This window comes from Cebus imitator, unplaced genomic scaffold (assembly GCF_001604975.1).
Source record: "Cebus imitator isolate Cc_AM_T3 unplaced genomic scaffold, Cebus_imitator-1.0 Scaffold28, whole genome shotgun sequence".
In the NCBI taxonomy this organism is placed as follows: domain Eukaryota; kingdom Metazoa; phylum Chordata; class Mammalia; order Primates; family Cebidae; genus Cebus; species Cebus imitator.
This window is the reverse complement of record NW_016107343.1, coordinates 7422304-7439452: the sequence shown is the minus strand read 5'-3', so window position 1 is coordinate 7439452 and position 17149 is coordinate 7422304. Positions and strand designations below refer to the sequence as shown.

The 17149-nt window shown below is 53.5% G+C and overlaps 1 protein-coding gene across 3 annotated transcripts in view; it reads left to right on the top strand.

Annotated features, from left to right (window-relative positions):
* Positions 1-17149, top strand: part of NECTIN1 (nectin cell adhesion molecule 1) — a 106441-nt gene that overhangs the window by 43535 nt on the left and 45757 nt on the right. For all 3 annotated transcript variants that reach the window (XM_037736745.1, XM_037736746.1, XM_017523547.2), the window contains exons 2-5: positions 5312-5662; positions 6222-6524; positions 6853-6970; positions 8761-8912. In XM_037736745.1, the coding sequence (XP_037592673.1) occupies positions 5312-5662; positions 6222-6524; positions 6853-6970; positions 8761-8912 (924 nt within the window). The remainder of the gene's footprint in view (positions 1-5311; positions 5663-6221; positions 6525-6852; positions 6971-8760; positions 8913-17149) is intronic.

Below are 17149 nucleotides of genomic sequence, written 5' to 3'. Positions count from 1 at the left end.
CCTACCCTGGAACCCACTTTCAGACCGCTTGGCTAGGAAGAGAGGGGTCTGGGTTTAAAAGGGCAGGAAGAGAAACTGCTGGAAGTGGTATGTGGGGAGCAGAGTGTGCCACACCCCGCCGCGTGGGAACCTGTGGCACTGGCCTGCGGATGAGCTCCATGGCAGGCAGGGCCTTGGGGAGCAGGTTTGTCCGCCACAACTGAGGAGCCTTTGTGTTTTGTTGCTGAGCTCAGGCGTTTGCAGGTCTGTGACGTCTCAGGGGGCGGGCCTGAGGCCCGCCATGCTGGCTCAGCACTTCTGGGAAGCCAGGCAGCCTGAACTGCCCAACTTGAGCTCTAGTGGGGAAACTGAGGCACTTGAGCACAAGCCCCAGGGGCGTGGTTCCCAGATCCTGGGGCTCATAGTGTGGTCAGGGAGAATATAGGCAGCGCTTGAGGTCAGAAAAAAAAAAAGACTCATTCTTTTGATATCATGGAATGCAGGAGCCCCTCTGCTGAGGGCACGAGTCCTATGGGTGCCTCTGCCCTTCACTCCCCACCTCTCTGGCTCTTATTGCACATAACAGCCTCCTGCAGGTACCCCCACCCACACAGACAAACCTGGACTCCCCAAAGCCCCTGTTTCTGACCCATCACCTGACACCCAGTCAGGTGATCTGCAGATGCAGTAGCCACACCATTATGTAGCTGGTGTTTGTGCCATTTCTCACAAGGGGCAATGGAGGCACTGAGGCTGTATTCTAGGAGGGACACCACCCAGAAAGAGGCCCCAGGGAGTTAGATTGAGCCAGAGTCTGTTTTTGTGGCAGGGTGGGAAAGCACTGGGCTGGGTGCTGCTGTTCTGTGTCCCTGGGCACATGATGTAATCCTTCCAGTCGTCGTAAATGATGAATTGCATGGTCCATTAAGCTCCAATATGCTACTATTTTAGTGGTCCCAGGTCCCATGTCTGGGCCAGTCCCTGCTTCTCATGTGAAGGGAACTTGCAAGGAAGGAGAGAGGATGTGTTCTGTGGACCAGCCCTGACTGCTTAGAGAATCAGAGAAAGTCAGCAGGAAACCAACTCCCCAAGCCCTGGACCCCGCCAGGGTCAGGCGTGACATGGTCAACTCAACCCAAGCCCAGGCCTGCTCCTTCCATCTCCTGCAGGGGCTTACAGTCAGTTGGGAGACAGTAGACAGGCTAGATGCATATGCCAGGAAGCAGAAAATAAAGGGGTACAGGTCAATGTTATATGTTATTGGGGTTTGAATGGAGCTGTCAGCTTAATGGGAAGGGATGACAGTCACAAGGGCATCCTGGAGCCCAGTAGCACTTCCTGCAGTGTCCAGTATGGAGTAGGTGCTCAGCAAATATTTGTTGAATGAAGTTCCAAGGAGGGAGGCCTATTGCTTCGTAGATGAAAGATGATGGTGGTGATGATGTTGGAAGCTAACATCTGTTGAGCCTGTCATTTGTCCTAAGTGCTGCTTTCTGTTTCCCATGGACTCTCTTAATCCTTATGGCAGTTTTATAGGGTGGGTATTAACTCTTATAATCCCCATTTTGGAGATGTGCAACCTGAGCTACAGAGAGGTTAAGTCACTTGCCCAAGGTTGCACAGCTCATCAATGGCAGAGGTGGAGTCCAGACCCCTACTGCCTGGCTCTTAATAGCCCCAGCATGCTGCCTGAAAGGGTGGTGATGGAACAGCCATTCAGAAGGTGGGAGACGTCGGCTTAGTTTTCAGGTTACCAGGGCTGCAGTGTTTGGAGAAGCTTGGACAGGGAAGGAGAGGGCTGTACAGTTGTTAAGCTCTGCTCCCTGTCCCTGGAGCAGGCTGCCTTTAATCAGTCCTGGTCCCTTTTCCTGGCCCACCTCTTCCTGGATGGATTCTTGCCCCCATCCAGCTCTTTCTCTTTATTTCCAGTGGTGATCCCTGCTCCTCTGTTCTAACCCCGCCTGTTAGAGTCACCTGAACTCTGCTCCCCTCTGAAAACTTCCCAATCCAAAGAATGAGGGTCATTCTCCCCAACCCTGAGTCCTTGAACCAAGGCAGGCAGCCACTAACAAGAGGCTTGGGTTCCCAGTTCCTAAGTGTGGAGTGGGGAAGTGAGTTTTTAGGCCTTTCCAATCTTCCAGCACCTCCCAACTCCGGAACTCTGGGATTCAATCCCCACCCTCAATGAGCCCAAGCCCCTTACCCCAAGAGCTCCCTTATGCTCACGCCCGGGTCACCTCCGCTGGCCCTGCTAACAGTCAGCTGTGGCAAAGAGGCAAATGCTAAAGAGAGTCTGTACCTGCTCCTTGGAGATCCTCCCTGCCCCGCCCCGCCCTGCCCATCACCAGGGCAAAAAGGGCCAGGGCTAGTGGCACCCACTTGGTGCCCAGTAAAAGAGAGACTAGGAACGTTCTTCACTTCCCCACCATGTGGTTGCTTCTGGGAGTGCCACAGTGGAGAGAAAAGAGTAACCTCCACCCCAACATAGACACGGGTTTGAGGAGGGCCGCCCCTGTCTGATGAGGGATGGAGGATGTGAGGGGTCCCCTGGGGTGCCTGGGCACCTTGTAGCACCTTCTCCATCACATGCTTGGCCACTATCAGCCATCTCCCTTCCTGGCATTGACGTAGCTCTGAAGGTGAGGTGACCACTGAAGACGCAGCCAATGAATGTCACTGGGGACTGTGCCCTACTTGCCTCCACACCTTCAGGGGGATGAGAGGAGACCGGATTGCAGGGTCTCAGAGGGCCATGTCCCCTTGAAGGCCTACCAAGTCTGGCACCAATCCCAAAATGGCTTCTGGAGCCCACACCTCTTCCCTGCACTCTCACCTGGGGCCCAAGCCCTCCCAACTGGCTTTTCCTGTTCCTGGCTTTGTGTGGCGCAAGTTTCCCAATTATGCCCACATTATCTCAGCCGCTGGGCAGCCTCCAGCAGGCTGGGGGAGGGGTGGGGAGCACCTAATTATCCTGCTGGAGAGGGCCTAGGGCTTAGCTGCTTGCCAGTTAGCCCGTCAGCAGGAGTACTATGCCGTCTGGCCCACTGACCTCACCGTGGAACTGTTCTGGAGTGGGGCCACAGCTGCACTGGACTGCCATCAGACAGCTAGGGCCAGGAGGACCACTGGACTTGGGAGGCCAGCCTGCTGCCTTACAGAGGAGGAAAATAGGGCTCAGAAAGGGGAAGTGACTGGCCATGGTCCCGGCAGAGGCAGGCTGGAGTCTAGCCCTCCCAACTCCCAGCTGGATAGCTGGATGCTTCTCCTGTCGTATTCCCAGCCCCTGGGACCTCTGCCCCAGGAGCATCACCCCCGAAGCTCCCCACAGGCCAGCAAATGGGATGGCTGGAGGGGCAAGGGTAGGGATCGGCCTGATGGACCTTGAAGGGCTGTGTGGATATGAATTGGCGCAGAGAAGGGGAAACCCCAGAGAAACTTTCAGAACGGCAGGGCCTGGCTTGGTGAAGCCAAAGATAGACTTATCCAGCAAGTGTTTCTTGAGTGACTACTATATGCTAAGCATCAGGGATACTGTAGTGACCTAGAGACCTGGCCTGTGACCTCTCAAGGGGAAGAAAGGGGAGCAACTTACTACCCTGACCATGAGTTTTGGGTCCCTCAGAGGAGCCTGTGCTGCTAAAATGTTCCTGTCAGGCCAAGAAGGCGAGTGAGCATAAGCCCCAAATTCCCACTCTGGGATCCCAGACTCCCTTGGGGAGTCATTTAGGCCCTCCCCCTGCCTTGAGTCAGTACAGGGCTGGATGTTATTGATGCTATTGATCATGCTCAATCAAGTGAGTGAAATAAGGATGCAAGGACATGAAGTATACAAATGACAGCAAGGACATGGCTTGTGGGGAGTTGGCCGGACTCAAGAGAGAGCTGGAGGGTACAGCCTAGTGGTGGGGACAGCTGCCTTACGTTGAGGGAGCTGAGCCAAGGTCAGGGGTAAGGAGGCTCAAACAAAGGGCATTCTAAAGGAGATAACACAACCCGTGCGGAGACTGTAGGGAATTTCTTTCTTCACTTATTCTGTATCACCAGTCACTCCCTCCTTCTTGCAAATGTCTGCTCTCTTGACTTCCATTGCAATTTGTATAGTAACAGATATTTACTAGCATTGACTGTGTGCCAGATACTATGCTGGGTGCTGGGGATGTGGAAATGGAAAGGATAGACTCTGCCCTTGGGAAGGTTCATGGTGTGGTGAAGTCAGATGTGTAAACCACCACCTTCCAAGGCAGGAAAGAGCCGAGCTAGAGGTGGCCTCAGGGGGCTGTCCACAGGTGGAGAAGGGGAAGGGCCATCTAGGTGGAGGGAGCTGCCAGGGTAAGAGTCTAGGAGTGTTGGGTGGATAGGCTCTGTGCTCCATGGAGGCCAGGACTGAATTGCTCCTTGATGTGACCCAAATGCTCACAGTAGATCCTAGAATATGTCACTCAACAAATTGTGGCTGAATAAATGGGAGGAAGAGGGAAGGAAACTGGAAATGTGGCGTGTTCCGAGGATGGGCCCTGTCTGGTACGGTGTGAAAGTGTGGCTGATGGAGAGATGTGGACAAAAGGCAGGTGCAAGGAGGTCTTGCCAAGTGAAGGCATTTAGACTTGACTGTGAAGGCCATGGAGAGCCAGCGGAGGCCTAGCCCTATGCAGTGCTGACTCCTTTCCACCTAGCTGAGTAAGAAGGGCCCAGCCAGTGCACCCCAGGATGGAGACTCAGCTGCAAGGGAGAAGACACCAGGGGTAGCCATGATGACAGCTACCATGGGCCTTCAAGCTCACCCAGAGCCGCCTGCCTCTGATGTCCCTTCTCATCCATCACGCCATTTGGTTCCCCCAGTAACCTCATGAGGTAGAGAGGACTGGATTCTCTGCCCCGTTTATCAGAGGAAGGAACCAAGGCCCAGGAAGGCAAAGCAGCCTGTGCATGGCTCTCGGGCTGGGGCTCTGCTTGAAAAGCAACCAAAAATGAGGGTGCAGTCGTATGTTTACTAACACAGAGTGATGTTTATAATCTATCACTAAGTGAAAAAGCAGCTTATGGGATAATATGTACAGCGTGATTCTGACTTGATATACACAGATGTCAAGTCAAAGAAGATAGATCCTTCAAGATTATCCTGAGCGGCAGGATCATAGGCTGTTGTCATTTTCTTCTCATGATTTTTCACTGTTTTTGCCTAGAGTGTTTTTATAACAAGTAATTAATATTTTTACAATCAGAATAAAAATAATAGTGACTGCTATAAAAGACGAGACCAGAGCACAGGGAACTGTGTGGGCGGGGGGAGGCTGAGCCTGACATGACCACTTCCTGCCGTCCTCCTGGCCAGGCACCCACTCCCAGGTGGTCCAGGTGAACGATTCCATGTATGGCTTCATCGGCACAGACGTGGTTCTGCACTGCAGCTTTGCCAACCCGCTGCCCAGCGTAAAGATCACCCAGGTCACATGGCAGAAGGCCACCAATGGCTCCAAGCAGAACGTGGCCATCTACAACCCATCCATGGGCGTGTCTGTGCTGGCTCCCTACCGAGAGCGCGTGGAATTCCTGAGACCCTCCTTCACTGACGGCACCATCCGCCTCTCCCGCCTGGAGCTGGAGGATGAGGGTGTCTACATCTGCGAGTTTGCCACCTTCCCTACGGGCAATCGGGAAAGCCAGCTCAATCTCACAGTGATGGGTAAGCTGCCCTAGGCCCCCAGCCTGTTCATCCAGGCACCTGTGACCTCAGGGCATGGCATCCTCAGCATGCCTCAGTGACTCCAGACATCCTCTTTGGGTGAATATGCTCCCATCGTGCCAGGCATGGGGCTTCCAGTCCCTTTTATTGAGACCACCCCACAATTCACTAGGGATTAGGGGCAGGAGCTTAGCTCTAGACAGTGGGGAAGGTCACTCTTCAGGTCGGAGCCTACCACGAGGCACCGTGCAGGCAGCAGCATCAAACTGTCATGGTAAGGAAAGGAGCCACCTATGCTGCTTACCTTAAACATGCCGGAACTCCAGGAGGCCTAAGCTCGATGAGGGGGATACAACTAGTAGGGCAGGGAGGACATACATTAGACATGAAGAATATCCTGCAAAAGATTCTGGGACAGGCTTTGGTGAAGCACAGCTGAGAGGCAGGGATGGCCAAGGGAACCTGAAGACAAGGCCTGATGGGCGCCACACCCTTTTGGCTGGTGCATCTTGGACAAGTCAATGGAGGTAGTCTCATCACTGTCTCTGCTTCCCCACAGCCAAACCCACCAACTGGATAGAGGGTACTCAGGCAGTGCTGCGAGCCAAGAAGGGGCAGGATGACAAGGTCCTGGTGGCCACCTGCACCTCAGCCAATGGGAAGCCTCCCAGTGTGGTATCCTGGGAAACTCGGCTAAAGGGTGAGGCGGAGTACCAGGAGATCCGGAACCCCAATGGCACAGTGACGGTCATCAGCCGCTACCGCCTGGTGCCAAGCAGGGAAGCTCACCAGCAGTCCTTGGCCTGCATCGTCAACTACCACATGGACCGCTTCAAGGAAAGCCTCACTCTCAACGTGCAGTGTGAGTGGGTACCAGGGGCCTCCTAGGGTGGGCACCACTGGCCTTCCTCCCTCCTCCCCTCCTTCCTCCTCCCTTTCTCTTTCTGCAGATGCTTTTTTCTCCCCTCCGCTCTCCCTCATCTCCTCCCTTTGCTCATTTTCTCTCCTCCTTCCCATCTCCCTCCTGTTTCCTCTCCGGGGCTCTGTGGTCACCACCCTCCCTCCCACACTTCCCTCTCTCCTGGCTGTTTCCATGCCCCTGCTCCTTCCATTCCTTCCTGACTGAAGCCCCCTCACCCTCAGTCCCATTCTCCTGGCCTCACCCTCCTCAAACATCCCTTGTCCCACAGATGAGCCCGAGGTAACCATTGAGGGGTTTGATGGCAACTGGTACCTGCAGCGGATGGACGTGAAGCTCACGTGCAAAGCTGATGCTAACCCCCCGGCCACGGAGTACCACTGGACCACGTAAGTGCTGCAGGGCTGGCCGGTCACCCTGGAAGACACCTGGCTGGACCATGGGTGATGGGGGGCACCCACCCCACCTCCAGGAACCTTAGGCAGGGAAGAAATTAGGGTGGGGGCTCAGCGAGAAGCGGGGCCATGAGAGAACCCCCACACACACACACATATACATATTTATCATATACATATACGTCTGTGTATGACAGCGTCAGGGTCACTGAGACAAGCCATTCTACCAGAGGGGGTTTCCCTTGTGATCTGCCTCCCTCCCTCTTCCTAATAAAGAATTTCATCATTTTCCTTTGGTGATTCAGCCTGAGTCACTCCCACCCCAACCCCCCAGTATTTATTTTTATTGAGGTGTCCACAGGGAAGCTGGTGTTCTGGAACATCTCAGCTCTTTGTTTGTTCCTATTCCTTCTCTCTGGCACCCCCAGATTCCTGGGGAGGAGACGGCAGCCAGCCCAGAACACCTGTGCTCATGGAGCATGCGCCCTGTGGCCCATCATCCCATTCTTGGCCTCATGGTCTTCGCCTGACCCTAGAAGGGTCCTTTCTCCCCTCCAGCCGGCTCTGACAGCCCGGGCCAAGGCTCTTCCCAGAGAAGAGCCGGATGGAACACACAGAAAGCCAGGGATGTGGGGAACCAAGAAGAAGGTTGATATGTGTGGCCAGGAGACAGCTGCCCAGAAGGAGTCTGTCCCCTTTTTCCGGGAAACCAGAGGGCCCTGGCGTGCCCTACCTATGATCCTCCACTTCCTGGAATAAAAAGTGCTTCTGAAGCCGGACACAGTGGCTCATGCCTGTAATCCCAGCACTTTGGGAGGCCCAGGTAGGTAGATCACAAGGTTTGGAGTTCAAGATCAGCCTGGCCAACTTGGTGAAACCCCATCTCTACTAAAAATACAAAAATTAGCCAAGTGTGGTAGCGCATGCCTATGATCCCAGCTATTCGGGAGGCTGAGGCAGGAGAATTGCTTGAACCTGGGAGGCAGTGGTTGCAGTGAGCTGAGATCACACCATTGCACTCCACGCTGGGTGACAAAGCGAGACTCTGTCTCAAAAAAAAAAAAAAAAGTGCTTCTGAAGGTGTGACTGGGCAGAGACTGCTGGCCAGGTTCAGCTCTGTGGACTCAGGAGCTGCTCGGTTCAACAGAATAGCTTTGTAGCCTCGGAGATCAGGAGAAAGAAAGAAGATCCCCTGTCCTATCCTTGGCACATTTGCAAATCACTTCCCACATGAAAATGTCCTGCGACATTCCCAGCAAAAACACAAAGTAGTGGAATGGAACATATTTCCTACCTCGTTACCTGAGTGGCTTGTTAAATACAGATTCCCAGGCCTTTGTCCCAGTGGTTCTGCTCCAGGAGACCTGGAGTTAGAACCCAAGCATCTGTGTTATTAGCCAGCTGCCCAGGAGACAAAGGACCAGCAACCAGGAGACGTGAGTAGGAAGTAGAAAGAGCACTACACCAAGAGTCCAGAGATGTGGCTGGAGTTCCCATGCTGCTGCCTGCCAGCTATTTCCCAGGCCTTGAACCTCAGGTTTCATCTGTTAAGTGGGACCAGTACCTACCTAGCCTGCTTATATTCCCATATTATGATCAAATATGAAAAGCTGAATAATATAAAACTGCCAAGTGCAAAAGATTATTTTCTTTCTTCCAAGACAGACCCAACCACACAAGCTCAGCAAAAGGTCTGGGGGTCCTGGAGCCAAGTGGGTGGCACAGGAACAGCTTCCTGAGGCTGGAGAGTCCTAACCCTACACCGTGTCTCCCAATTCCCACAGGCTGAATGGCTCTCTCCCCAAGGGTGTGGAGGCCCAGAACAGAACCCTCCTCTTCAAGGGACCCATCAACTATAGCCTGGCAGGGACCTACATCTGTGAGGCCACCAACTCCATCGGCACACGCTCAGGCCAGGTGGAGGTCAATATCACAGGTAGGAAGCTGCATCCTCCCAGGCCTCCCCACACCTACGGGTTCCTTTGCCACCCACATCCCTCACCTTTGGGTGGTGCCACTACAGGAAGTTTATCTCCTTTTCCTGCTTCTCTGGTTCTCCCTTGAGCCCTGGCCATTGGTTTTGCTTTGCTTTTCTCTTTCTTTCATTTAAGGATGTAAATGAGACAGTCATGGTGACTCCCAATCAGAGAGGGGCAGGGGGGAGGCTCTGGGAGGGAAGAAGGAAGTGCTGTTGACAGAGATGCTATTATACGGGCCAGTAGTGCCTGCCCGTGGATCTGCCAGCAGAGCACACCACAGGATGCTGGCTTGGTGGGGATAGGTTTGCAGGTGGAGCTCATCTCCAAGCTCTGCACCTGTGGTTGAGGATATCTTCATGGGCCGGAAAGTGAGGTTTACCTCAAGCAGGGAGACTGGAAAGAAAGCAAAGGTGTAGCCCAAAGCCGTGGTGCTTTCTGTCAACTTACCTATCTGGGCAAAGGGAGAACAAGGGCTAGGAGATTCCGAGGAGAGACTTCACCTGGGACGTGAAAGGAACATGGGGTGATGTCAGCCAGCTGTGATTCTGGCCCTCATCTGTAAAACGGGGACAGTATCATGTTCCTTGAAGGGCTGTTGTCAGAATTCTACATGATGTAGGTCAAGTACCTGGCACAGACCAGCGTGTCAATAAGTGGCCAGTGCTCTGTGATTATCACCCTGATCTCCATCATTATCATTATTATTAATGGAAGCATCAACACAAGTCAACACAGGGGTAAACTGTCATCACAGCTTCACATGGGGTAGTGTCTTTTACAGTGGACCTGAGCTAGCTGCAGGGTGACAAAGTGACAGAAAGAGTGTCCTAGAAGAGGAAGTGGTGTCACACTGTGACTGAGATATAGGAAGTAACATGTATAGGAGGTGACCTCAGGGACACAGAAGACTGGCCAGCAGTTCCTGGGCTCCAGCCACAAAGCTTGGGCAAGCCATGAGGATTCATGAGCTCTGAGCCAGCGTCTCAGGAGTGGAGACCTCATCTGTGGGTACATTTAGGGCACAGCTGCAGAAAGAGCCAGGCAAACCTGTCCAGGGTCTGTGCCTCCCTGTCCTTAGGGCTGTTCTGTCACCTCTCTCATCTGGGGGCAGGAGTGTAGAGCCACTTGCTGTTGTCTGCAGTCCTTGCCCTTGGCACTGAGACTGGTTGTAGGAGGGGGAGCATCAGGGTTGGAGCCTGGGGAAGGCTGAGGCATCCCAGCCCTCCGGTGAGGGCTGGGGGTTCCCATGGGTTGGCAGGCAGAAGGGGTCAGCGTCCCACACTTTTCCCCAGCAGGGAAAGTCTGAGTAGAGCTCAAAAGGAGCCTCATGGGTGCCCAAGCTCCAGCCCTGAGATGCTGGCGTAGTCAAGGGAAGGCGGGAAGGGCAGAGCCTGTGTTCCATGTGGAGTGGTCATAGGGAGCATGTCCACTCCTCAGGGAGGCACTGTCCCATGGGAGACAGCACAGACCGGGCCTGAGTGTTTACACACTGGCTCTTCCTAGCTGTGTGGCCTTGAGCAACTTCTTCACCTCTCTGAGCATCGGCCTCCTAACCTCTAATATGAAGATAATCACACTTATCTCAGGCTTCTTACAATCAGGCAGTACTCACTGTGTGGCAATACCTTCTCTGATGGTGGACTACCAACATGTGAGTGGTGTTGGAGGGCCAGGCCGTCCAGGGTCCCAGCTGGAAGAGGGACACAACATGGCTCCTGCTGACAGCCTATTAGGCAGGAGCCAGGGATGTGTAACACTCACTGAATCATTCATTGATAGGTCCAGGAGCTGAGTGGCTGGCCTCCCTCGGAAGGGTCTCTCAGCCCCTCCAGAGGACTCAGGGAGGTGACCTGAGCCTTCTCAGGGCTGTTTGTTCTTCTGCTCTCAGGCAATTTCCAAGCAGCAGCTGACCTCACCAGCCTCCATCCCACATCGGCCAGTGCCTGCCACATTCTCTGGGGAGCCCACCCTGCAGGTCACAGCCATGCCCTTGCTCCAAGCCCCACTGGCCCAGAGGGAATGCATGAGCGAGAGGGATAAGTGGAAATTTAATTTTTCATTCTGGCCATTCATTCGGGTAATAACTTTGCCCTGGGTGCATCTGGAAAGGGAAATGAGGAGCGACTGGGGCAGGGCAGAAGGTGGGGAGCAGAGGGTGTGCTGGAGAGACACGCGTGTGCAGAACACGTGTGTGCCAGGCCACTGCACACCTGCACAGACTCACTTTGGCACAGGCTTTCTGGGGCCCTGGATCCCCAAGGAGGGAACACCGGGTGGTTGCTGGGAGATGGGTGAGTAGGCGGGGCTGGAGGGCGGGGTGCCCAGGCAGGGGAAGCATGGGAAGGAAAATGGCTGGAGCGGAGTGGGCAGGGAGGAAGGAGCGAGGCGTTCTCTCTTTTGGGAGTTCAGAGACTCACAGGGAGTCTCTGAGAGCTCTCAGCCAGGAAGCGCCGTGGCGAGGTGTGTGGGTTAGACTGAGCATTCAGGGGGGCTGCGTGGATGGCACCGGGACACCTGTTAGGAGCTGCCACCATGAGCGACTCCCTAGTGGAAAACAACAGGCCCAGACTGTGGCTGTGGCAATAGGGGCACCAAGGAGATGAACCCGGCAGAATATGTGTGTACTTCCGTGGGCGCAGGCCCCAGAGAAGCCCTTTCAGAGACCCTTACACTGAGGAGCAGTTTCATGGGGTGGGCCCAGTGGTCACAAAATGAAGCTCCCTCTCTCCTCCCACCGGGGTAATGCCAAGGTGGGGAGGGGCCCAGGATGCCTCGACCAGACTGAAAAAAACAAATGAGGCAGCCTCTATCCCTGAGAGTGTCAAGAGGAGAGAGGCCAAGCCCCCTAGCTGGGACCCAGCCTCTCGCCAGTCACAAGACCAGGGCAGGGAGGCTGCCAGGGTGTAGGATGTCCATCCCCACTCCCATCCCAGGGTGCAGGGCATCTGTCCCAACTCACCTTCCCAGTGAACCCTGGGCTCATCCCTTGTGGGTGAGTGTCACAGTCTGCTTGTCAAGCCTGGAGTTCTTCAGACCTAGACTTATGGGCCTTGAAGCCTGGTGTCCTGGAAGGGAGGCAGGTGTGAGCCTGCAAGTGTACATGCCCAGCCACAGAATAGACATGTGTCTCTGGGCATGTACTTGTGAACCAGTGTGAGCAGGCTACATCTGTATGCTGAGTGTGCACATGGGAGCCTGTGGCTGTGTCATGGCAGTGTGCCATTCTCTGAGCCGGCGAATGGCAGTCTGTCGGGAGGTCTGAGAAGGCAGCTGCATCTGTGCCTCTGGGAGGATTCAGTTCTCCCCCAGCTTGCCACGGTCCTGCCTGATGGTCTGACATGACGCACAGCTGCTGCAGCTGCAGTTGGACAAAAGGGCCTCCCAGAGGTGGACCCCAGGCCTCCCCAGTGTCCCTGTGGCTGGCTGCACTGCATGCTGGGAGGTGTAGTTCTTACAGCTTCTAGGCCTAATCTGCTGCCAGAGCATTTCCTGCCTGAGGAAGCGCCAGGCATTGGTTTTGGAGGCAAGCCTAAACATTCTCTTTGACCCCAAACCTCCAGATCCTAGATCTAGACTATAGCCCTAACACTTCGCTCCACCTCAGATCTATGCAGAGCCCAAGCACCAGCCCACCCACCTCAGTCAGAGAACCAGAACCCCAAAGGCATGCAGAGCCCCCACCTCCCCACTGTCCTGGCCAGCCTGGGACCCCAGAAGAGAGACGACAACCTCAGGAATGGGGCCAAGCTGCTCCCTTTGCAAGAGGATGTGAGGGAGGGTGGCTGGGCCCCCGCCAGCAAACACAAATGACACCGCGGCCTGGCTCTTCTCTCTCCTCCCAGCTGTGGCCCTTGCAGCTCTGCTGCTGGCACAGAGACAGGAGCTACTGGCTGAGTGTAACAGCTGGAGGGATAGAGGGTGAGGGGAGGGCGCTCCATTCCACTCCAGACAGCCCCTTCTGCTTGCAAATGAGTTAGGTCCCCACGCTTCTCCTTTCTTCTGTCCCTCACTCAGAAGTCTCTGATGCTGGGAGGTCATCCCAGCCATTCTGCTGCTGCTACACAGACCCAGCCCTAAAGTAGCCAAAATAACCAGGGTTCTATTTGATCCCAAAAGATCCCCAGGAAACAGTAAACCTCCTTAGGACTTAGGGAAAAAAGTTGGCCAGGCGAGGTGGCTCACACCTGTAATCCCAGCACTTTGGGAGGCTGAGGTGGACAGATGACTTGAGACCAGCTTGGACAACATTGTGAAACCCCATCTCTACAAAATATTAGCCAGATGTGGCAGTGTGTGCCTGTAGCCCCAGCTACTCAGGAGGCTGAGGCAGAGGAATTGCTTGAGCCTGGGAGGCAGAGGTTGCAGTGAGCTGATATCACGCCAATGCACTCTAGCCCAGGTGACGGTACAAGACTGTCTCAAAAGAAAGGATGGCAGTGGGTGGCGGGGGAGGGGGAACTTAGGGAAAAAAATTAAACAGAAGGCCTGGAGGAGAAAGGAGTCTAGTATAATCTGGTCCCAAGCCACCACACCACTCCTCCTGTCACCCACTCCAGAGAAACAAGGTCCCAGTGGACCCCGTGCAGGTTTATTTGAGTCTCTCCTGCATACTTGCTCCGCCTAGAGCAAGGCTTATCTCTAAGACATAATCTTGCCATTATAGAATTCATTCTATCATTCAACAATTATTTCTTGAACACTGTCCACATGACAGGCAATCTAGGTGCTTGGTATAAATCCATGAGCAAAACAGACAAAGTCCCTATCCTTGTGGACCTTATGTTTTAGCATAGGAGGAAAAACAATAGATAAAATACATTTTTTAAAAATATGCAGGCCGGGTGCAGTGGCTGACACCTGTAATCCCAGCACTTTGGGAGGTCAAGCGGGCGGATCATGAGGTCAGGAGTTCAAGACCAGCCTGGCCAACATGGTGAAATCCCATCTCTACTAAAAATCCAAAAATTAGCTGGGAATGGTGGCACGAGCCTGTAGTCCCAGCTACTCAGGAGGCTGAGGAAGGAGAATCACTTGAACCCGGGAGGCAGAGGTTGCAGTGAGCCAAGATTGCACCACTGCACTCCAGCCTGGGTAACAGTGAGACTCTGTCTCAAAAAAAAAAAGAAGTGCTAGTAATTTTGAAGGTGAAATTGAGGAGGGAAGAAAAAAGAGCAGGGTAAGGGGATCCCAAGTGCCGGGGACAGCACAGGTGGAGTGGGCGTGTGAGCTGCAGTTTTAAATATGGTAATTGGGAAAGGTCTTAATGAGGAGGGAATGTTTGAGCTGGGTCCCAAAGGCGGTGAAGGAGTGAACCTGGGGACCCTGGGGAAGCAGCTTCCAGGGGGCAGCGCAGTGCGTGCAGTGTGCCCCAGGAGCGGGGCAAGCCTGCAGGAAAGCTGGAGCAGATGACTTCAGAGGTGGGGCGGGTTGTGGGGCACACAGAGCGTGTTAAGCCTCTAGGGAGAGATATTGGAGGGCTCCGAGCAGATGTGACTTACACTTTAACAGAATTTGTCTGGCTGCTGGGTTGAAAACAGTCCACAGAGGGAAAGGGTAGAATCAGGAAAGCAGTTAGGTAGCTATTGCAATCAATAATCCAGGTGAGAGATGAGGGTATTTTGGATCAGGGGTGTCGTGATGGAGATGGTAAAAAGAGGTCAGGTTCAATGTGCTTTTTTTTTTTTTTTTTTTTTTTAGAGTCTTACTCTGTTGCCCAGGCTGAAGTGCAAAGGCACAAACTTGGCTCACTGCAACCTCTGCCTCCCAAGTTCAAGCAATTCTCCTGCTTCAACCTGCCAAGTAGCTAGGATTACAGGCACCCACTACCACACCTGGCTAATTTTTGTATTTTTAGTAGAGACAAGGTTTCACCATTTTGCTGGTCTTGAACTCCTGACCTTAGGTGATCTGCCTGCCTCGGCCTCCCAAAGTGCTAGGATTACAGGCATGAGCCACTGTGCCTGGCCTGCATTTTGAATTATAACTTACAAACTAGTTTGGGACACCAGTCATTCTCATGAAACAGGTAAGACCATACCCTCTACCATACTGCAATGATGTGGCTTGAGAGGTCCAGAAAATTCAACATCGTTGAGGAAAATATGGGAGAACTTTATTTTTTATTGGGTCTCTGCTGTTGAAGAAAGCGTAAAGTAACCATAGGGAACCTATAGACTACTGCAACACCCTGAAACAAGACAATCCCAAATGATCATGAGGCTGCCACTTCCTCAGCCCCGTCCTCATTCCTGCAGAAGAGAACTTCAGCCGTTTGAAAACTGGCAGAAGGACCACAACCAGCCATGGGAAATTCTAATTTGCATTTATTTGCAATTTATACAGGCTTTACTATGCTACGTCGGTATGTGATTAATGGAATGACCTTAGCAATTGTTGCAACCAGAATAAGAGGTGCAGACCATTAGTGCATAGAAATTCGAAAGAAAAAAAGACCAGGGTAAACTGGAGAAGAGAAGGCTCCTGAAGAAGGGGCTGGAGAATTGCAACAGGCGGGGAGGGAGGATGAGGACAGGCATTCCTGGTGGGGCAAACTGATGCATGAGTAAAGGCTTGCAGTAAGGACCAACTTGGATGACACGGATGGCAGGGAAGGCGAGTTGACCAAACCCAAGTTAAGGTTACATGATGGAAGCTTTGAAGCCAGACGGCACAGCCCAGCTGGCAGTTGGGGAGCCATTGCTGGTCTCTCAGAAAGGGAGTGGCCATGTCTACACAGTAGATTAACTTGGCAACTGTGGGTGGGGTGACTCAAGGCAGGCAGAGGCCAAATGAAAGTGGGAGATTTAGGAATGGACCACAGCAGTAAAACTTGGCATCAGTTGCATGGTGGTGGCAGTGGAGGCAGGAAGTTTTGTCAAATGAAGAGGGTTTGGAAGGAAGATGGCAAACCAGGTCGGCATAGATGGGTTTTGAAGTGGTGGTGAGAATTCTAGATAAGGATGTGTTACAGGTCAGTTTTTCTACTGTGTCTGCCTAAATAAAGGTTATGAGACTGTCTTGGGAGCAGGAGGTTCGGGGTTCATTCTCCAGTATGTTGGGAAACATGGCATTTGGCGTGTCCCTCTAATAGTTCACAGTGTGCATGAGAAGGTGATGGGCTCTGATGCTTGTCTAAGCCAATATTTCCACCCCTGTATTTTTGCTGACCCTCTGAGCCAATGATTTGAGGTTCCATGGGCCACATTTTGGGAGATGCTGTGGAGATACAGTCCCAGAGTTGGGCGAGAGCTATGTACCCTAAATAATTTGGAGAGCCAGCAGAATCAGGGTGACTCCTGAAACTGAGACCAGTCTGTCGCTAGGAAAGAAAGCAGAGGGTCATGGCTGAGGGTCCCAGGACAGAGCACCCAGTGAGACAGCTGGAGCAGAAAGGAGCAGCACAGCCAGAGATAGCACTCAGAGAAGAAAGCCGAGGACCACGGAATCTTGTATTGGAAGGCAAGGGACATGTTTTCAGAAAAACGGCAGCTCCCTCCGTCAGGATGCTTCCTTATCCTCGTGGCCTCTCCAAGTCCTGCCTCCTTCAAGAAGCCTTCTCTAATGCCAAGACACACCACCTCATTCCCCTGCTCCCTGCATTTGCCTGCCAGTTCCCTTGACATCTTCACATGCTGTCTCTGAGTGTCCTTTGCTTCCCTGGCGAGGCTGTCAGTTTCTCATATCCCATGACTAGCAGGATAGAGGCTCAGTATGTTTGCTGATTGGAGGGATGGATGAAGAGAGAAAGGCAGGTGGAGAAGGAGAAATCATTCAGATCTGGGTGAGAACCGGGTAAGAACCAAGGAGGGGCAGGCAGGCTGAGTACAGAGGAGGTTAGGTTCCTCCCAGCTGCCTCTGGGGTGCCCCTGGTGGAGGCTGCTCCCACCTCTTGGGGAGCAGTTGTGGGGCCCTTTTGAGGGCAGTAACCAGATGAGACCTGGTGAGCCAGGAGACGCTTGAGGTTCCAGGGAGGCTGCCGCGGAGACAGGCAGTCAGAACAAAGATCCCATGAATATGTACTGGCAGCTGCCAGCTGAACTGCACCAAAGACGGTGGTGGCAGGTGGGGAGCAGGGTCCTTCATGGCAGTGCTCCTCCGCCAGCGCCCCCATGTGCAGGAGCCTCTGGGCCGTCCCAGCTCAGCCTCGTGACCTTGGGAGAGTGAGTGGCCTCCCCTTCCTTGGGCCCCGTGTTTT